Raw genomic sequence first — 19,633 nt, forward strand, 5'->3', positions numbered from 1 at the left:
AGGACGTTGAAAAACAAGAATAGAAGTGAACGCAGATGGACGAAAGCGTGCAGTTCCGCCTTGAGGCCAGATCAACGGCGGCTGTGGAGGACAACATGTGAGCCCCTTAGTTTTTAGCCCCCCTAGTATTGTGACGGTCTTTACGGTAGTTGAATTTAGAGTTAAATTCATATATATCTTTTTGATACCATGTCATATATAATTACGGAGTAAAGAGTGTAGAATTGATATTTAGAAATCAATTGACTATATCCATGAAAAAAGGAAAAATAAAATAAACATTCCCTGTTCTGGACTGCAATTCAGTGGAGAATGCAAAGAGAGGAACATGGCCGCGCACGGGATGCACCGCCACAATGATATGCACCGCCACGACACGCCGTGATGCTGCCTGTGGCGGTGAATCACAATGTGGCTAGTGAAGCTAGTCAGCATGTCCTAGATCGTCTAGGTACGATCCTACTAACAGGACCCCCATTTCTTCATATCCTCACCATTCACCATGGAGTCGTCAAATGGAAGCACACCTCAACCAGAGGGGTCTAATGGGACTCTAAAACCTCCAGAGGGCATGGTTCTTCCTCCCAAGGAAAATCGAAAAATCCTTGAGACCACAGCCAGCTTTGTCGTTCGCCATCCACCTAGCTTTGAAGACCGTATCCGCGAAAAGGAAGTGAAAAACCCCAAATTCTCCTTCCTGGTCTCTGGAGATGCCTATGAGCCCTACTATGAATGGTACAAAATCGAGTACGCAGCAGGCCGAGTATCAGGGCGAACTGCCGACGCTGTCGCCGCCGCAGTACCTGAAAAGCCCAAGGGGCCACCTGAACCGGCCTCGTTCCATTTCTCGGCGCGCATGCCTATTATCAATGCACAGGATCTGGATGTGGTGAAACACACAGCGTTATTTGTCGCAAAGCGAGGCAAGTCATTCATGACTGCGCTGTCGCAACGCGAAGCCAGAAATTTCCAATTCGACTTCTTACGGCCACAACATAGTCTCTACCAATTCTTCACACGCTTGGTCGACCAATACACTATCTTGCTTCGCGCTGAGGGAATCGACGAGGCGACTTCATCCGAGAAAAGAATCGCAGAATTGGAACAAAATGCAAAGAACAAATTCCACGTCATGGAGCGTGCTAAGCAGCGGGCAGAATGGGTGAAATACCAACGACAACAGAAACAAGAGAAGGAAGAGCAAAGTGAACAGGAGCGCATTGAGTACGCCCAAATCGACTGGCACGACTTCGTCGTGGTCGAAACCGTCGAGTTCACCGAGCACGACGACCACGCAGAGTTGCCACCCCCAACCTCCGCCAATGACCTGCAGTCCGCCTCGCTCGAGCAAAGAGCAGCACTTTCCCTCGGCAGACGACGCATCGAGGAAGCGATGCCGACCGGCCTCGACGAACCCGTCTACTACAATGCCTACCCAGTCCACCCCGCACCCATGCACGCCCCCCAACCCCCAGTCTCGCCCTACCCAGCAGGCTCCTACCCCGCAGCAGGCCAGTACACCAACCCGGAAGAGGACCAGCGCATCCGCGAACGGACACAAGCGCGCGACCAAGCGGCCGCCGCCCAGGCAGCAGCCCAAGCCGATCCAAGCCAACAGCCAATGCGCATCCGCTCAGACTACGTTCCCCGAGCCCAGGCCCGCCGTCAACAAGCCCAGATGGCGATCTGCCCTTACTGCAACCAGAAAGTGCCTTCCAACGAGCTGGACGAGCACATCCGTATCGAGCTGCTCGATCCCCGCTGGAAAGAACAGCGTGCGAAGGCCGAAGCTCGCAGTGCCACCACCAACCTCTCCACCGTCGACGTGGTCAACAACCTCAAGCGTCTTGCAAGCCAGCGCAGCGATGTCTTCGATCCTTCCCCCCTCGAATCGGAGGAGGAAACTCGCCGCAAGCGACTGGCTATGGGTATCGATGGCTCGGCTGGCCCCCAACACCCGAACGCTGCCGTACAGAATCCCAACCCTCAGAGTTTGAACATCGAAGACCAGCTCAGACATATTCATCAGCTTGCCAAGAAATGATATCCCCCCATCTACATAAAGTTCAGACGGGATGTTCTCGTTCCAAAATTGAGGGTTTACGGGGTTTTTCTATTTTGAACGTATCTGTTCTGCCATTTGAGGAGTTTGGGAGGGATGAAACCTGGATGATGAGCTTCTTTTTTTCTGTTTGTGTACAATAGCCCTCTTTTACTCTAACCTCACGAAACATCTTGTCTGGTCTATGCTTCTTTCCGTCCTTTTTAACTTGAATCTGTTCACATTTCGTACGAAGTAGTCATAATTCTTTGGATATCAGTGACTGGCATGTCTTCTCGCATCCTCTACGGTATATTATTCTAAGAATAGGTATCGTCTATGAATGTATGCAAATTGATTCAAATTCATCTATCATTTATCACGATATTCCACCACCAATGGGGCCCTACACTGGCATCGCCGTGAGTCAAAAAGTGGGAACGAAGAAAACAGAAAGGAAATCAAAAAAGAACAGAAATAGTGACAATCCATGATACCACACCTGGTCCGAATGTCCGCGGGAAAAAAAGGGATAAGAGAAAAACAAAAGCCAGTATTATGTATACATAGTCGGAAGGTGAAAGGTTGATAATAATACAGGAGGCCATGCTGCTGAAAGGGAAGAGAGGGATACCCAAAAAGCCAGAACCAATGAGGAACATTATCAAGGTGTAACCCAATGGGTGATTAAAGGTAAAGGTAGAAGAAGAAGCAGAAGCAGCATTTCCAAAGGGCAGGTCTGTATCAACGACCTGGAGGAAGGAGAAGAAAAAGAAGAGAATTAAGTGACTGAAGAATGCAATGCCAAAGGATGGAGGAAGACATTAGGCGGATCATAAAATGCTGGGTAAACCGTGTAGTCGTCTCACTCGTATTGATCGCTTGTGATCAACCGAGGTCAAGAATTGCTCAACCCGTTGGGTTTGGCGATATCTGTGTCTATGTCTGTCTCTATCTCTCGACTCTGAACGATCGAGGGCTCGTTGAGGACAGGTGCCGGGGCACTGGATTGAGTGATGTTTGTGTCTGTGTCTCCACTAAGAGCGATTGAGGGCTCGGTGGGAACAGGTGCCGTAGAAGTGGGATCCACGTCAGCGCTAGCTTCTTCGTAAACGCTTGCTACCGAGTCGATAGAAAATCGCTTTCGTTCCGAGCCACTGAAGGAGGCAACATCATCTCTGTCATAGATAGAACTTTGAGGTCGAGGAAGATCGGGGTGATTTATGTGCTCAGTAGCGGATTCTGTGATTGGTGTTTCCGGAGCGAGTTGATCCGCCACTGAGACTTTCTCTGTCCGGGGCTCGAGGTAAGTCACGTCCACGGGGAGATAGCGGTCATCGTCGTCCTCATCGGTGCCATTATTAGACTCTGTGGTGACTGGCTCCGCCTCTAGTTCGCTTGGGCGATTGCACAATGGAACGATGCCTCCTCCGACACGAGACCAGAACATCCTCTCTCTGAGGCGGATAGTCTCGTCCCAGATTTCTTTTTCTTCTTCGGTGTCGCCAGCCCGAAGGTGTCCATCAAGGATGAGACGCAAGTAACCAGTGAACTCGCAACACGAGCGCACTCTTTCTAAGCATAGGACACAAAGTGAGTACCTTTGAGCGGTCTCGCTATCCGACGTTCGGAAACGATGAGTTCTCTCATTGGGCGTGCCCGGTCTTCGCTCGCCACAGACAGAGCAGGGGAATTCGAATTTCTTGGCTGCTGGGGGCATCGGCTCCACGACAAGACTGCCTTCACAGATACTACTTAGAACGGTACGCCGGGTCAACCACGAGATCCCCGGCGCTAGATCTAGTCTTAATGTCGGTTCAATATCCTCCATAAGCACCCGCTTGTAGAAGCGAGTTTCCTTCAAGGAAAAATTCGAGCCCGTTGTGGAGGACGTGCTCCCGTTGGGGGAATGGGTAAACCCTTTGGTGGGTGATGAGGTCGACGACGGAGATCCTCCACTGGCAAAGCTTGCCAGACCCATCACGTTCAGGCCTCCATATGACCCACTAGCAGCACGGCTAGGAGGTTTGGAGCTCCGAGAGAGTACCAGCAGATCGCGGAAATCCTCATAAGCCTGTAAATCCGTCCGGCATACCATGCGGAGGAGCTGTGGGAAGCTAGAGGAAGGGCCCGGAGTGAACTCCTCGGGGTTGTCGATCAATATAGGAGCGGGTTCAAGCTCGGTCGCTTGTGTACTAGAACCTTGTGCTTGTGAGAGGTCATCCGGGGATGATGGGGTGGTAGTAGCACGGCTTTCGAGGTCATCTTTATGAATGTTCATTGCTTGCATGACAGATTTGAGCTCGGCAAGCTGGTCCTGGTGCGATGCCAGGAGCAACTCGGTGTCTTTGACTTGTGAACGCAGCTGCTCATTCTTCTTCTCCACCGCCTCCCGTTCGATCTTAGCTGCGGCCACCATCTGAAACAAGGTTAGAATTTATCTTAAACTGCATATGCTTCAGGGAATTACCGACCTTATTGGCTTCTTCAAAAAGAGCCGCAGTAAGAGTTTCCACTTCCTGCTCAATATTTTTTCTGCCCTTTTCAGCAGCGAGACGCAGGGTTGTTTCTTCCGCTAACGCATCCCGTAATTGCGAGATTTCGCGATCAGAGTCGAATTTTTTGATATAGACCTTGTTATCAATGTCGCGCCGATACTTCTCGTTCTGGAACTCCAGGGCTTGAGCCTTGCCCTGAGCTAGCTCTAGCTCCTGACGGGTGGCAACCAGGCTATCATCGAGGTCTGTTTGGTTGTTGATGGCCTGGATTAATTTCACAGACAATGCTGCTACTTCGTTGCTCAAATCAGGGTGGTGAGACGATGACGTCGAATGTGAGACCTCCGACCCGACCATCAATCGCGGATCCTGCAATGTGCTGAAACTGCTTTCATCAAATCCGGGTCTCTTTGTTCCATTGGAAGAAGCGATGTCGGAGAGATTGGTGGTGGACTTCGCTTTGATAACTGTTCGGTCAGGAGATAACGACCGGTGCTCAGAGGAGAGTGACCTCTTGTGGGCGTTGCGCGGGATCATATTGGATGGGGAGAAGAAGCTATGATGGGTGGTTTGAAAGGCAATTAAACTGCCCCACCTAAAGTGTCAATAATTGAAGTCCGAAAAGGGACAATCTTGATGGGGACTTACTCGGCCATGATGAGTGACGTAGAAGGCGTTCGGGATGTAAGGGAAGGGAGGGTTCGCTTGTCGCTAGATCAAGATCAAGATCACGTCCAGAAAAGCTCCGATAGACAAATTGCTATCCACGCCATTCACACCAAGAAGGCAAATATTAGAATAGAAAGGTCACGCGTGCGCGATCGAATAGGTCCACGGGGTACGTAATAGGCTGAAAGATAGTGGAATCCGGATTTGGGAGTGAGGAAAGTTGAATGGCTGTAGACACAACAGAAATGAATGCGCTGAAAGTGAAGAAAAGGATTGAATCGCCACAAACAGGTCTGATCGGAAATATCAGCCTGTTGAGGGTATCGAGGAAGTCGGGGTTGCAGCGCGAGGACCAATCGAGGCTTAGTCACCCGGATATGAATGGGTACCTAGATATGAATGGTATGAATGGATTAGGCACGGACTATTGAAAGATCGACTGCGCTATGCACTTGTAAGAAGGTGAAGACTTTAACCGTAGGAAAATATGAAAATGGGGCTTTTTCGAAATGAACTGAAGGCCAATGTGAGGGGAACAAATTCAGCATCGCCACCCGGAGACGGAACGGACACCCCCCGGGCGCTTCTGATAGTCGGGGAATTACCAAGTAGGAGCTAACCCTGAAGCTATCGATACCGAGCAATTTTACTTTATTGAACATATTTGCCCCTCAAGGCGCAGTACGGAGTCCAATCTTGATGGATCCCATATTTTTAGTGGCTGGCTGTGTGATAGGCGCCTACAAAGTACATGTCAACGTCTTATCACGCAAAACATGCATAACATGACCATGCGAATATAGTAACCTTGATATTAGGCCATGCCAATTAAACCAATAACTATGTACTCAATTTATATGTACAAAGTATAGATAGATGTACTCTGTACGGAGTACGGAGTACACAGTTGAAATATTGAAGTTCCACGTGTAATTCCCCCGCAGGTACTCCGTAGTCTGTACGGATACGAGACTCAAACGACATTCAATATACATAGCACATTATGGTGTCAGATGGGTTTATCATTGGATATTTAATATCTATCTATCTATCTCTGCCTGATATCATTATTATTATTTTTGGGTGATGTTTCAAATTTTTAATTGTCTTATGAATGTACAGGGTGAGAACAACTTTTGTACAAGATAGATAGATGATAGTTAAATATATATATAACCACCATTATTATTTCCATGACAATTGAATTCTTCAATTCCCTACCAGTAACTAGAAAGTCTACCCAAGTAAACCGTTGTATATTTGTCCCAAACTAGTTACCACAGAATGAAGTATGGTCGTTACACCCCTCCGCACTCAGGCGAGCCAAGTGGGGTTCACCAAATTAATCATCGACTCTTCGACATTTGATCAATCCGTGCCCCTCACTTTACTTGAATATCCACAATGGCAGACGCAGAGTTAGAAGAGGTCAGTCTCACAGCCATATCATGAGAGGTCTTGCGCCCTTGGACTCAGGTACTAAGAGAAAGGAAACAGATCCGACGAGCCCGTCTGGCGCAACTCCAGCAACAAGGACCACGCGGAGGTGGTTCCGCCGGTCAAGATGGCGGCGAGCAGGCACAGCAGAGGAGGTAAGTGTTGGAATACATCGCAAGGATATGCTGTATGCTAACGAACCCAACCAGACAAGCAGAGGGTAGGGCTCTAGATCTAACGTTTTTAGTCCACGGATTCGCATTCGATGGACTACAAGCAACGTCCTTGTATCGCCGCAGTTCTAACCCATCTTTGATTTCTCATAGCCGAGCAACGCGCTTCGATCCTGTCACAAATCCTCGACCCCGACGCCGCCGATCGCCTGGGCCGTATCCGCCTCGTTAAGGAATCGCGCGCAACCGATATTGAGAACCGTCTCATCATGCTCGCCCAGTCTGGACAGTTACGGTCAAAGGTAACCGAGACCCAGCTCAAGGAATTGCTGGGGGCTGTTGCGGAGAACCAGCGCAAAGAGGAGGAGGAGCACAAAATCGTTATCTCTCGCCGCAAAGGTGGGTGGGATGATGATGATGATCTCTTGGACCTGTAAGGGTCGCATAAAATATGATCTATAATCACTTGTGCCTATGGCCTTTTTGTTTATTGCATTCGGATACCTCTGTTGCTATCCGCTCGTGGCCCACTGGGAAAATCTACTCCAGGCGTTATGGACCTTCTTTCTCTATACTATTTGCAACTGGGTTGAAGTTCAGGGCAATCAGCCTCGCATCTGCGCATCTGCGCATCGGTGATATGGTTTACAATGTTCCAATAATCATACATCTCTCCCTATATTCGAGCTCCATCGCTCCGACAGGACAAAATCCAGCTCAGTTCGAAGCCTGCTGCTGTCTCTCTTTTTCCCGCTTTTGTTGCTGCCGAATCATCTTCCGGATATCTCTTAGATCCGGCGGACGTTCAATATTCAGCTCGGCTCTAAGCTCGTCCACATCCTTCTCCAACACCTCCTCCCAATAAACATTGATAAGCTCCTTACTCCCCAGCCCACTGCGAATAGCCCACGGGAGATGTAGCGAGAGGAACCGCTCTTTCTCAGCGGGCTTCATCCGCACGAAGGCGAATAGACTCAGGCCCGTCATGGGCAGAAGTGTGTTCAGGAACTCCAGCGCCTTGAGAGCTAGCTCGCCCTCCACAAAAATCGGTAGACCCGTCACTGCGTGGTAGAAGTCATGGCACTCGCGGTATCGCTGCATGACATATGCACATTCTTCATTGTCAATGTACTTAACGTTATCTCGAGTGTCAGGGGATACGCCCTCGCGGTCTAACCATTTGGCGTATGTCCGGCCGACGGAATTCTCGGGGAGGGTGCGGAGATGGGTCATTTTGAGGGTTTGGGAAGTGATGCGGGGGCGATCGCGGAGAATGCGGCGCCCTGTTGGATCTGAGAGCATGGCATCACGGAGTCGGTATATGAAAAATGGTGTAGCGGTGGCTTCACCCAAGGCCGCAATGAGATCTATAGAGTACCATGTTAGATCATGATCCGAGATTCTATACTGGTTCTGTAGGAAACTATATCCACGTACCCGCTCTTCTAGGGTTGATAAGGGATCCAATTGCCGAGCCTATGGCAAGAGCCCCACGTTCAATAGTAGTCAATGGGACATGGCCGGGGTAATTTGGTGGTGGGCGGTTTAGGACGGAAAAGGGCCGCAGAGTGCTTGCAGCTGATAGGTTTGAGCTGGCAGCCAAGGTTCGAAGCTCAATTGCTCCACGTCTCCCAAGTACCGACATTATGAATCCCAAAGCCAGAGGAGCTTGTGCATGGTCTGGGGCGAAAGCTGAAGTGAAAGTAGAAGTGGTATGATTATCAGATCGGCAAGGACAGCACAAGTGGACATTATGCCCTGCCGTAGTTCGCGATAACGCCGTTTATCGCCGATAACCATCTGCTCCACATTCTACAGTGAATTTCAGACACACATCCAGACACACATCGACGCCCATTGAGACTACTAAAGATCCTGTCTAGGCTATTCGCACTGAGAGAACAGGGTATAATATAGCAGATCCCCCTGAAGGTGTGTTCTAGCATATGTATATATCGCCAACTCAATCCATATCTTGTAGTATATGCTGACTGAAGCAAGCATATCGAAGTTTGCTAAGAAGCACAAAATCACCCATTATGAAGCCAGAATGGTGGCCTGGGGAAGAGCATGAGGCGTTTACCGTCTGGGCAACCTCTAATGGTATAAACACCACCTCGGTGACCCCAGCTCGGTTCCAAGGACGTGGGCTGGGAATGATGGCCACCCAAAACATCAAAGTATGAACCCCAGATCTATATATACTTCTCATTTGTATATGTATATTTGCTCACTGACTATCTGTCCAGAAAGGAGAAATAGTCCTCCAAGTGCCGACACAGTTGATGCTGAGGGTTGAAGATATCCCTCCCATCTTCATCGCAAAACTCCCAGAAGACATCGCTGTACACGCGCTTCTGGCAGCATATCTCACACACGGTGACCCAGATGAACTGGCACAATACGAGCTATGGCGCAAGTCATGGCCCAGTCGAAAAGACTTCGAAGACAGCATGCCAATCCTCTGGCCAACTGCCCTGGGAGGACCGCAGTTGCCCAACAGTGCAGACGTCGCCCCGACTGACTCGGAGCAGCCAAGTCTTCTTCCGGCGTCAATTTCAGGGCACTGGAATAGTCTACAGCCAGGCCCAAAGACAAGAAAATATAGCTCAGACTACCAGAATATTCTTTCGCAGCAGGCTCAGCGCCTGTGCAAAGCATGGACGGACGTCATTTCTGCTTTCCCGGATACCAACTGGGAGAAATTCTCATACAACTGGCTGATTGTGAACACGAGGAGTTTCTACTGGATTGGCGAGGGACAGGAAACGCCAGAAGACCCTAATGATGCGATGGGGCTGGTGCCTTTTGCTGATTACTTCAATCATGCAGATGTTGCCGTACGTGCTTCGTCCAAGTTTCAATTTATATCGACCAAGCTAACACACCGATGGAAACAGCGGGATGTCAAATTTGATCAGAATACATATGAATTTCGCGCTACGAAAGATTATAAGGAAGGCGAGGAAGTGTTCATGAACTATGGCAGTCACCCGAATGATACATTGCTAGCAGAATGTGAGCAAGTGTTGTTCTTTTCTTCTCTTCGATGTGCTGACTTTGTCCTTCGCCCTTTTATAGATGGCTTCTTCCTTGATGTGAATGAAGCAGATTCGATCTATCTTGACGATATCGTTTTCCGGGACATTCATTCCGCCGGGCAGCAAGAAGAGTTGTGGTTGAATCAGTATTATGGGTATGTGTTTGATTTGATATTTTACATGGCAATGCGCATTTCTCGTGCGATATATGTACAGTCCTCCACTAACACAGCGCTAGTAACTACCAAGTCACTCCCCATGGACACTGCTACCGCACAGAGGTCGCTGCATGCCTGAGCTATATGAAGGAGCAGGATTGGCGGAATCATGTTCTTGAAGGCCAATCAGAGGGCTTGGATGAAAGTCGATCTGAGGCCACCATCAAGAGATGGATTCTGACCTATGCCGCAGAGGCAGATGCAACTATAACGGTGTTGCAGAAGGCCATGGAACTCGATACCACAGTCCAAGCACATCGTCCGAAAGCAGAGATGCTGCTGAGACGGTGGAGGCAGATCAAGGATCTTTGCGATCATGCGGCCAAAACTGTCTCTATATAGAGATGCTGCGCAAAGAATTTAGATTATCATTGAATCCTTTGAACTGTTCACACACAGAGAGATATGACAAGGAGACAAGGTAGAGTAAGAATTTGACAGAGTAGAATGTAATCCAGAGCTCTTAGATGGGAGGTTCATTGGTAGAGATGACATTGTCGAGATCGAGGGGAATGGCGCCAGCTTCTCGGCTCCGATGGGTAGCCGCTTTGGCAGCGACCAAATGCTTGATCATGTAGTTGAGTGCGCATTTGATACCCAGTTCTTCACCGCGACGCACAATCCATCCGTTGAAGTATTCAATCTCTGTCAATCTCCTCTGGTTGATATCTTGCTGCATTGAACTGTGGTTCTTGGCCGTGTTGCTCGCGATGTTCACGACTAAACGACGCAGGCGTTCTGGGGAGAAGCGATCTTCGATCCCTGGGATACCTTGCAGTTCAGGAAGAGCACAGATCACGGCGGAGATTTCAAAGAGTAGCAGCCGCATGACACGGGTGAAACTGAACGAATAGAGGAGTTCGCCATTGGTGCAGTCGCTCAGTGCAGTCAGGGGATTGATGACACAGTTTACTGCCAATTTCTCAAGTTGATATTGTAATAGGCCCGCGGGGGTATCAGCCACGGCGACCAAGGGCGGAGTGAGAGTCAACAGGCGCAGAAGATATTTTGTGGACGGCGCCCACGTATGGTCAGCTTCCGGCGTTGTGGGAGGGATATTGGGATCTCCAACCGGGCTAAGGATAGTGGTCCCAACTCCCAAATGTGAAATCTTGAAAGAGTCGTTCCTACCCAGGCCATGGCTGAACACTGTCTGGATGTAATGTGGTCGATTGTTGGGATCGGGGAAAACATTTTGATTGATAGAGTCGAGTACTCCCATGCCATTATGGACGAGACAAATAGTCGAGTCTTTGGTCAGGCGGTGACTAATATCTTTAATGGCAAGCTCCGTGTGATGCGCCTTGGTGCAAATAATTAGACACTCGATGGGACCATTATCTGGCGGAGACTCAGAATTGAACGGCGAGGGCCGGTTGTCAACAGGCGGCATTGTATACCATCTTCCTTCTTCATCCACCGTTTCAACATCGAATCCCGTTCTGACATCGTCAAGGCCATGTGTGCTGACAGAAATTTGTCCCCTTTTCCGAACAAAGGCTTGGTAGAGATAGTCATTGTGCAAGCAGATTGTGATTGGCGGTGGTGACCGTCTTGTGGCTAAAGAATGAGCAAAGAAGCAACCCAAGTTACCCATTCCGAGGATATGCACTCGTCCTGACAGAGGAGCTTTGGTATCATGGTTGACCTCATGCAACTCTTCCTTCCATGTTGAGATGAATCGTATAGTTGGCCCACCATGGACCTGGAACCGGGACCGAAGACATGTACCAAGAATGCCAGTTCGCCACAAAGCGCGGGGTCGAAATGTCGACTGCATTCTGAGAGTGTTGAGGAAAAGATCCCCGGGATATCCGATTGAGTTGCAAGTATGTGTTTGGCGATGGGAGGAGGTCAGAACGATGGGTTTGGTGAGGTATCGATTTTTATGTCATGGGTACTGTTAAACAGGTAAGAGCCCAGCCACAGGTGTGTCCACCAAGGCCTATTTTTACACAATCAAGCAATTGTCGGATATGCGTGAGTTCTCGGCGATCTCAGTTGCGCAGATGATAATCGGTCCAGAATCCACACCGCCCGCTTTCACCGCCCCAGTTGAGCCCGTCCTATTTTTTTCTTAGATCAAGCAATTTCTCATCTACACCACATCCCACATCTCACCGCCATGGACCCAACAGATCTACTACCGCTGCTCGAGCAGCTGGATGACAATGTTGATGATCTGGAGGATGTGCTTCAGCCTCTTTTGGCCAGTACCCTCATCAAAAACTCAAACAAATTGCCTGTTATGGACAAAGCAAAACTTCACGTGTTGATCACCTACACACTAGAATCACTAATCTTCTGTACGTCACACTGCAATCTTACTAATTTGCTTATACTAATGAATTGACAGCTTATCTGCGGCTTCATGGCGTGGACGCGAAGCAGCACCCGGTGTTCCGGGAACTGACCCGTGTGAAGCAGTACTTTGAAAAGATCAAGGTGCTGGAGACCGAACCCGAGGAACGCCCCATGGCCCTTGATAAGGCAGCTGCAGGCAGATTCATCAAACATGGCCTTGTAAGTGTTGACCTGTTCTATTGTATTGCAATGGCTACTGACCAAGTTTACACAGGCTGGCAATGATAAGTATGACTTGGAACGGGCAGAAAAGCAGGCTAAAGAGCGAGCCCGTGCTCAGCTCAGAGCAGCCATGCTCGCTCGCAAGAGTATTGAGGCCGCGAAAGCACAATCCAATAACGACTCCGACTCTGACGATTCTGAAGGGGGCGTGGACATTGCAACAGCAGCAGAGCCCCCGGTTGACACAAATCACCCCGGAAAGACCGAGAAGGATAGCAAAAATAAATCCAAAGGAGAACACAAATTCGAAAACAACAAGGCAAAGAAGGAGAGAAAAATCAGCAAGGCGACCATTATGAAAGGAGAAAAGAACGAGCGACGGCTGAAGAAGGAGGAGGCTCGAAAGGCCCGAAAGGCCCAATGAGTGCATTGCGTCCCTATTTCGATGGGAACCAAGTACAGACTGCCTTGCGCCTCGAATGCTAAGGACGGACTGCCGGGCGGTCTCAAAGCCTAGCATTGGCTATGGCATACATCATCATTACCAGAACCTCTATCGACTGTCGACACCACATGCATTGTCGAATCTAATCATCGCTTTGCCAAGCCTGTTCGGCCATGAGATTCCATTTAGATGGATGTCTCGGCCATCTCGAGACCACAATGAGTGGCTCTATGTACTACTACGTAGGTACGAGACTCGGATGTCTCCATGAATCAAGATACCCTTCTGCAATGGGAGCTACAACAAGCCCCGAAATAGACTGCTCCTTCCCATGACATAATTTGCGCCATATCGCTTTTAATAGCACATGCTAGTAATTCCCGTGGTAATTCCGTTCCTGACTCCGCGCCGGGCAACCGGCACTGTAATGTCCGATCCACGTGACAAATACTCACCAATCAGCGCCCACAAAACTCCAAGGTTTGCATCGGAGTTTGCCTCAGTGGCCGAACTTACTCATCTTCTAGCTTCTTCTTTCTCCACTAGAACTTATACTTATCTCAACTTGCATACCCTCACCTCCCTTTACATTCGTCCAAACAAACCCCCACACAATCATCAAAATGCCTCGCCAACAACGCCGTGCCGCTCCCACCCCTGCGCGTAGCGCTCCCAGCCGTCCTACCGCCGCTCCTGCTCGGCCCGCGGCTGCTCCCTCGCAGCAGCAGTCGCAGCCTCACTCGACCGCCGCTCAACCCCCACAGGCACAGCAGGCTCCTCCCATGCAGCAGCAGAGTGCTGGCCCTGGACTGTTCGGCCAGATGGCCTCGACCGCAGCGTAAGTTCCATACCCGGCTTTATGATTCGTTCCCCGATAAAATCCGGGGTTAGGATCAACTTTTCCCGGGATATGTGGTAACGATTGATTCAATACAGTGGTGTTGCTGTCGGTTCCTCCATCGGCCACGCTATCGGTGGCTTCTTCGGCGGTGGCTCTAGCGCCCCCGCTGAGGCCCAGCAGGCTCCCCCTGCTCAGTCCCAGGCTATGGACAACGGTCTCTACCAGAGCAACGCTGCCCAGACCTCGTACGAGAACCCTGCCTGTGAGGTTGATGTCCGCAACTTCCGCACTTGCATGGATGAGAACCAGGGTAACTTGGGCATTTGCGGTTGGTACCTTGATCAGCTGGTATGTTTACACTTGTTCTATTTTTCTCTGCTTTTTAAATATGTACTAATGTCCTGCAGAAAGCTTGCCAGGCTGCCGCTAAGCCCTACTAAGGGTTTTATACCAATTTGACCCTTGGTGGTCAGAAAGACAGATACCATTTTTAGTAATAAGTGATGGGGTTTATGGGCATGATCGTTCATAGCCAATCTTTCTTTTGCATAGCCATTTCCACATCCCCTCTTTGTACTTTATACCATCTCTCCTCGATAAAGGAATCAATGCTTGACTACCGAATCAAGAATTCGAATGCATGAATTTAACGAACTTGCTACATTTGTAGTTATCTGATGGTTATTTGGATCAACCTCAAACACAAATATGATAGAAAAGGGCGTTGAAGATTTCATGGAAAACATCATTTATTATGCCTGCCAACTTTACAGTAACCGAAAAGTGCAAAATAGCTAGAGTGTCATAGTACAGAGCGTTGTGGGCTAATCCGATCCATGAACGCCATAAATAAGTAATGCAGAAACATCAGAGCAATAACACTAGGACTTATTTATCCTTATCGTCCTGTTTCTTCCGTGGCTCGAAGTTCAACTGAAAATATATTAGCTAAACCTGAACAAGATATTCTCTCTTAGCATCACATACCTGGTTGCCATTGTAGAGCTGACTGTTCCCACGTCCATCTTGCTGATCTCTCAGCGTCCGAATATTGGGCCCCGTGGTCCTAGGACGTTGAGAATTGCTAGTAGACGGAGGGGCCGAAGGGGTGGTTGCACCACTTGCCGGTGTGGTTGAACCATACCCAAGGAATGAACCCACAAGACCTGTTGCGGTGCTGGCAGCAGAAGATGCCAGGTTGTAGACGGCAGAGATACCACGAACGGGCAAGCTACCCGCTGCCGAATAGGCCTCGGTGTATGTTGATACGGGAACCATGACCAAATTCGCGGTGGAACCGAGACCTAAGTCTCGGAGAGTTTGCGACTCCTGGGTGACGGAAAGAGTTTCACTGGGGAGGGGGGTTAAGATGTGTTTGAGGTTGTAGGGTCGGTTGTCGCCTTCCATCTTCTCATCAAGCCAAGCCCGTACATCATTTCGGATGCTCTGGGTGGGTTTAAAGCTAGATCGCACGGAGCTTCCATCAAAAAGGCGCACCTGTAGCCGATACTCGGTTGGGGGTCCTCGAGGGACTATAGGCTTTGGCTCTTGGTGTTCGCTCTTTACGACACCTTTGCCAGTGGGCTTCTTAGACCCCACCGGCGCTTTGCCTTTAATGTCTTTATGGCTGGCCTCTTTGGACGACAAGTGCTTTTGAGAGGCAGAGCCTGCCGACTTTGCAGGTTCTGCAGCTTTCTTAGGTATTTGTTCAATCTGTGATTGCTTCTTGACTGTAATTTCGCTTGCTTGCTTTGCGGATTTGCTGGCATTGGATGGCGCGTTAGGCTGGGGTTGAGGCGCCACTGACACCGACGTGTTATTAGTTGAAGCGGTAGGAGTGTCATTGCTTTGCAGTTGCTGCGCAGGACTGGGTGTCTGTTCATCCTCCAAAGCTGCAATCAATCGGCTGCGGAAGTCATCTTTGGAGATATCTGGCCCGATGTATTCCTTCAGCGTGCCATTCCTGGAACGAAATCAGCAAACCAACACCGAATTTCCCACAGACGTTGAACGCACTTGATCAGGACAACAGTCGGGAATTTCGAGATCGGACAAAAAGAGGCCAGGAATCCAGCTTCCTGTGAACCCGCTGTCAAGCGCAATACAACTGCTTTGGCATTGAGTGCTTGCGCAACCTACAGGGGGTCAGATACCGTCAGAAATTCAAGTATAGCAAGTGGCTGTACCTCATCATCACCGAAATAAGTGTCCTCCCATTGAGAGCTTAACTCTTCGTCATCTGTAAGTTTAAGTCCCAAGATCAGCAACATGTCATTCGATGCGGGGAGAACATCGGCGACCTCTAACAAAGCAAGTAACCGCTTTGGCATCTCTCACTGCAGCAGCAATGCCTTCCTGAAGGGATCCATTGTAGAAAAGTGTCATGATCGCATTCCGGTAAAGACTTGGAGGAAATGAGAAGGCCAGTGCGGAGAGACAAGTATAGATTGGAGAAGCGTGGGCGGTCACGGTAACCCCCGATCCCGAAATTCCCAACTGCCGTCGCATTTGAGCAAGAAACTCCAACTCTTAGCCCCGTGCAAACCTCAACTCACTCTTCACATTTTCTAAACTGTCGAAATGCGGCCGATCTTCTCTGCTTTGCAGAAGACATCCGCGAGGGTCTGGACAGCGCCGACTCGGGTTGTCCGGAGTCCACGCGTACCATCGAAGATCAATTCCATCTGCGCCAAATACCGCCTACCACAATTCCGCTATATCTCGCAATCGCGCCAGCTGGCCGAGGGTCTGAATATTGTGGACCACCCAGCGAGGCTCGTCCGTGTTAATAAGAAACATGGACCTGGTCTGATCATATTGGGTATGTTAAGGTCCAATGCTACATGTGCTTGAGAATGCTATGGATATTTTGTTGTTTAAGAGATAATTACTAACGTATTGTTCTAAATATCTATAGCTCTGATTCCTATCATCTCATTTATCCTGGGAACATGGCAGGTACAGCGCCTGGACTGGAAAACTAAACTGATGGCCAAATTCGAGGACCGTCTCGTGAAGCCTCCTCTGCCACTGCCGCCCCGAATCGACCCGGATGCCATTTCAGAATTCGACTACCGCCGCGTGTACGCTACCGGCCGGTTCCGCCATGACAAAGAAATGCTGGTTGGACCCCGCATGAACGAAGGAGAGGACGGGTTTATTGTGGTGACCCCCCTCGAACGGGAGGGACAGAGCACTGTACTCGTGAACCGGGGCTGGATCTCTAGGAAATTGAAGGACCAAAAAGACCGGCCTCTAGGTGTACTGGATGAAGAGGTGACCGTCGAGGGTTTGCTACGAGAGCCATGGAAGAAAAACATGTTTACACCGGATAACAAGCCAGACGAGGGAAAGTTCTACTTCCCCGATATCAATCAGATGGCAGAGAAGGGCGGGAGCCAGCCTGTTTGGATTGAGCAGACAATGGGTAAGGAGGCTAAATATAATCTTGTTAAGGCATGGCTAACAATGATTTGCGTTTCCAGTGCCTGACCTCGTCGAATCATATGATCGCGAGGCCAAGGGTATCCCGATTGGTCGCGCCGCAGAGGTAAATTTGAGAAACAACCATTCTCAATACATCTTCACTTGGTAAGTTGGATCTGTTGCGTGCTTTCCCTTCTCAGTCGAGACTCGAGACTGTCGCTCATGCTCTACAGGTATGGCCTGTCTTTGGCCACGACCATCATGATGTGGATGGTTATTCGGAAGAATCCCAACGAGGCACTGCGCCGAGTTCGCCAGAACCGAAACTGGTAATCGGTAGTGGGATTCCAACTTTACCTTAGCATAATTCATTGGCGTTGAAAGCGTTTCTTTTCATGGAGAATTCTGTTCCGGGCATTTATGGAGGCATGGCCAATCTCATATCTTGCTGAAGTTCTTTGGGTAAATGCTTCTGGGCGAGGGAAAATACTGTCGTGGACTTATTGATATGGCGTTGTCTGGAACAAGTCAGCAATTACTCCCATGAGATGGTTGGCTTTCAGGGAAACTGACCTTCTCAGCAATGTGGTGACATCGCTCTCATCAATGGTCTTCCGTCCTGCATGCTTTGAATAAGCAGCCAAATCTTGGCTTGCTTGCTCAAAATACCAAGAGGATGCCTGCTCGATCGCGGCCAGTGTGGCCTTGTTGATTTTTGCCTTTGATCCTGCCCCCGAACGCGCGAAGCGAGTTGCTAGCTTTTTTACCACACCTGCAGGCAAGTTTGGGACAGGAATTCCATGTCGTGAAATCTTCTTTTGCTTGCCTTGGGCTGGGATAGCTTCATCTCGCAATCCGCCTCCAACAATCCCAGGGCTCTCACTGGGGGATGCTGCGGGTGGGAAGTCGAGCCCGAAACCAAAATCAGCTCCAACATCGTCATCATCATCGTCTGATGGAGCTGGAGGTGGCTCAGCGGTTGACAGTTCGAAATCCTCCATATCGTTCATATCCCCGCCAGTGGGATCCTCAAGCGGAGGAGCCGCAGGAGATGGAAAGTTGAGATCAAAATGGAAGCGGCCCAGGTCTTCCGTCTCTCCCCTATTTGTGATATTAGTCAATATTTGTAACATAGACAATCCAACTCTTGTATACCCACCCTCGATCGAAGTCGCCCCCACTCATCATTGTATCCTCTGCCTCGTCATCCTCGCCCATAATGCCAGTTTCATCTGCATCATCGCTCTCTAATCTTGTCTCATCGAAATCTCCACTGATTCTGCCGGTAGCTCGGCTCATCATTGATAACCGGTCCCGGTCTCTGATGCTAGCGTCACGAGGGTATTCGACAGACTGATATGTCATATCCATATCCTCCTCTACAAAGGCGAGAGACATCCTCGGGGGTTGTATTTCAGGACTCGCTTCTTCGCCTTCTTCCTCAGACTCCTGAATAGGCAAAGATAACCGTGGTCGCTCGATTTCTGGCTCATTGTCGAGCTGTTCAAATTCATCAACTGGTTCTTCGATGGGCTCTGGCTTCTCCTGCGGCGAAGAGCGGATAGGTTGAGATATAGGTGCGAGTGCTAAGACCAACCCAAATGATTTAGTTTAGTTCAATTCCTTATGTCGAGTGGTACGTGGTGAAGCTCTTACCTCTGCCCAGGTTTCTGAGAATATCGAATGTAGTCTCCCGCTGCATTCGGCCGCTTTTTCGGCGATCCCGACCAGGGGTATTCGCCGCTCGTTGTTGTCGGGCACGTAGTCCGTATGGTGTTGCCGGTGCAGCCACGCCTCGAGCGCGTGGTGTGTATCGAGAGGCGGACCGCTGAGTCCCCGGGGTGGCTGCGGTAACAAGTCGACTTGGTGTTAGAGGGTAGCGTGTATGGATAGGTAGGCGTTGGAGCTGGAGGGAGATGATACAGTCAGCAATTTTCAAACTTCGCAAAGGGTAATGAATAACTTACTCCGGTTAATGTTGTATCCCCAGATGGGGTAGCGGTCCCAATTGGTGACCGACGGCCACGCGCGTTTGGGGTAGAAGTAGACATGACCTGGTTTTTCCCGGAAGAGAAGTATAGCTATATCATGTAAGAAATAACAGACCATATACGTGATCTCCACAACAAAAAATCTCAGATCAACTGGGCGAACGGTGAATTACAAGATTGACGTTGATGTTTGTCTGTCGCGTCTAGAAACAACAATTGCGGGCCAGTGCATGATTGGTCGTTCTTATCGATAAGATTGGCTGAATCAGCCGACTTTTTTTTTGCGCAATGAAGTCTTCTCGAAGCGACTTGCATTTACTAATTGAA

At 49.5% G+C, this 19,633-nt stretch overlaps 11 protein-coding genes across 11 annotated transcripts; 6 read left to right on the plus strand and 5 right to left on the minus strand.

Annotated features, from left to right (window-relative positions):
• Window positions 1-502: 502 nt before the first annotated feature.
• Window positions 503-2,044, plus strand: PEX2_019840 (SURP domain-containing protein; the record flags this gene model as incomplete). The annotated part of the gene is made up of 1 exon (XM_016739259.1): window positions 503-2,044. The coding sequence occupies one exon, from the start codon at window positions 503-505 to the stop codon at window positions 2,042-2,044; it is 1,542 nt and encodes a 513-aa protein (XP_016599198.1).
• An 895-nt stretch (window positions 2,045-2,939) lies between these two features.
• Window positions 2,940-5,195, minus strand: PEX2_019850 (guanine nucleotide exchange factor SEC2; the record flags this gene model as incomplete). The annotated part of the gene is made up of 3 exons (XM_016739260.1): window positions 2,940-4,460; window positions 4,516-5,134; window positions 5,188-5,195. The coding sequence occupies 3 exons, from the start codon at window positions 5,193-5,195 to the stop codon at window positions 2,940-2,942; spliced, it is 2,148 nt and encodes a 715-aa protein (XP_016599199.1).
• Window positions 5,196-6,612: 1,417 nt separating this feature from the next.
• On the plus strand, window positions 6,613-7,255 carry PEX2_019860 (DNA-binding protein; the record flags this gene model as incomplete). The annotated part of the gene is made up of 4 exons (XM_016739261.1): window positions 6,613-6,636; window positions 6,706-6,800; window positions 6,855-6,865; window positions 6,972-7,255. The coding sequence occupies 4 exons, from the start codon at window positions 6,613-6,615 to the stop codon at window positions 7,253-7,255; spliced, it is 414 nt and encodes a 137-aa protein (XP_016599200.1).
• A 280-nt stretch (window positions 7,256-7,535) lies between these two features.
• On the minus strand, window positions 7,536-8,463 carry coq4 (ubiquinone biosynthesis protein COQ4; the record flags this gene model as incomplete). The annotated part of the gene is made up of 2 exons (XM_016739262.1): window positions 7,536-8,185; window positions 8,256-8,463. 2 exons carry the CDS (start codon window positions 8,461-8,463, stop codon window positions 7,536-7,538), a joined length of 858 nt encoding a protein of 285 aa, XP_016599201.1.
• A 394-nt stretch (window positions 8,464-8,857) lies between these two features.
• Window positions 8,858-10,419, plus strand: PEX2_019880 (Exosome-associated factor Rrp47/DNA strand repair C1D; the record flags this gene model as incomplete). Its single annotated transcript, XM_016739263.1, has 5 exons — window positions 8,858-8,998; window positions 9,068-9,658; window positions 9,719-9,836; window positions 9,900-10,014; window positions 10,098-10,419. The coding sequence occupies 5 exons, from the start codon at window positions 8,858-8,860 to the stop codon at window positions 10,417-10,419; spliced, it is 1,287 nt and encodes a 428-aa protein (XP_016599202.1).
• A 121-nt stretch (window positions 10,420-10,540) lies between these two features.
• Window positions 10,541-11,857, minus strand: PEX2_019890 (ketopantoate reductase family protein; the record flags this gene model as incomplete). The annotated part of the gene is made up of 1 exon (XM_016739264.1): window positions 10,541-11,857. The coding sequence occupies one exon, from the start codon at window positions 11,855-11,857 to the stop codon at window positions 10,541-10,543; it is 1,317 nt and encodes a 438-aa protein (XP_016599203.1).
• Window positions 11,858-12,202: 345 nt separating this feature from the next.
• PEX2_019900 (Sas10/Utp3/C1D family protein) lies at window positions 12,203-13,027 on the plus strand (the record flags this gene model as incomplete). Its single annotated transcript, XM_016739265.1, has 3 exons — window positions 12,203-12,383; window positions 12,434-12,600; window positions 12,656-13,027. The coding sequence occupies 3 exons, from the start codon at window positions 12,203-12,205 to the stop codon at window positions 13,025-13,027; spliced, it is 720 nt and encodes a 239-aa protein (XP_016599204.1).
• A 644-nt stretch (window positions 13,028-13,671) lies between these two features.
• PEX2_019910 (coiled-coil-helix-coiled-coil-helix domain-containing protein) lies at window positions 13,672-14,329 on the plus strand (the record flags this gene model as incomplete). Its single annotated transcript, XM_016739266.1, has 3 exons — window positions 13,672-13,886; window positions 13,985-14,237; window positions 14,297-14,329. 3 exons carry the CDS (start codon window positions 13,672-13,674, stop codon window positions 14,327-14,329), a joined length of 501 nt encoding a protein of 166 aa, XP_016599205.1.
• A 448-nt stretch (window positions 14,330-14,777) lies between these two features.
• Window positions 14,778-16,219, minus strand: PEX2_019920 (UBX domain-containing protein; the record flags this gene model as incomplete). The annotated part of the gene is made up of 4 exons (XM_016739267.1): window positions 14,778-14,822; window positions 14,877-15,852; window positions 15,906-16,024; window positions 16,076-16,219. 4 exons carry the CDS (start codon window positions 16,217-16,219, stop codon window positions 14,778-14,780), a joined length of 1,284 nt encoding a protein of 427 aa, XP_016599206.1.
• Window positions 16,220-16,469: 250 nt separating this feature from the next.
• Window positions 16,470-17,648, plus strand: PEX2_019930 (cytochrome oxidase assembly protein SHY1; the record flags this gene model as incomplete). Its single annotated transcript, XM_016739268.1, has 4 exons — window positions 16,470-16,710; window positions 16,807-17,316; window positions 17,375-17,480; window positions 17,549-17,648. The coding sequence occupies 4 exons, from the start codon at window positions 16,470-16,472 to the stop codon at window positions 17,646-17,648; spliced, it is 957 nt and encodes a 318-aa protein (XP_016599207.1).
• Window positions 17,649-17,733: 85 nt separating this feature from the next.
• PEX2_019940 (uncharacterized protein) lies at window positions 17,734-19,366 on the minus strand (the record flags this gene model as incomplete). Its single annotated transcript, XM_016739269.1, has 5 exons — window positions 17,734-17,833; window positions 17,889-18,416; window positions 18,475-18,901; window positions 18,972-19,221; window positions 19,283-19,366. 5 exons carry the CDS (start codon window positions 19,364-19,366, stop codon window positions 17,734-17,736), a joined length of 1,389 nt encoding a protein of 462 aa, XP_016599208.1.
• Between the last annotated feature and the right edge of the window lie 267 nt (window positions 19,367-19,633).

This window comes from Penicillium expansum, assembly GCF_000769745.1.
Source record: "Penicillium expansum strain MD-8 chromosome Unknown contig52, whole genome shotgun sequence".
NCBI classification, from domain to species: Eukaryota; Fungi; Ascomycota; class Eurotiomycetes; order Eurotiales; family Aspergillaceae; genus Penicillium; species Penicillium expansum.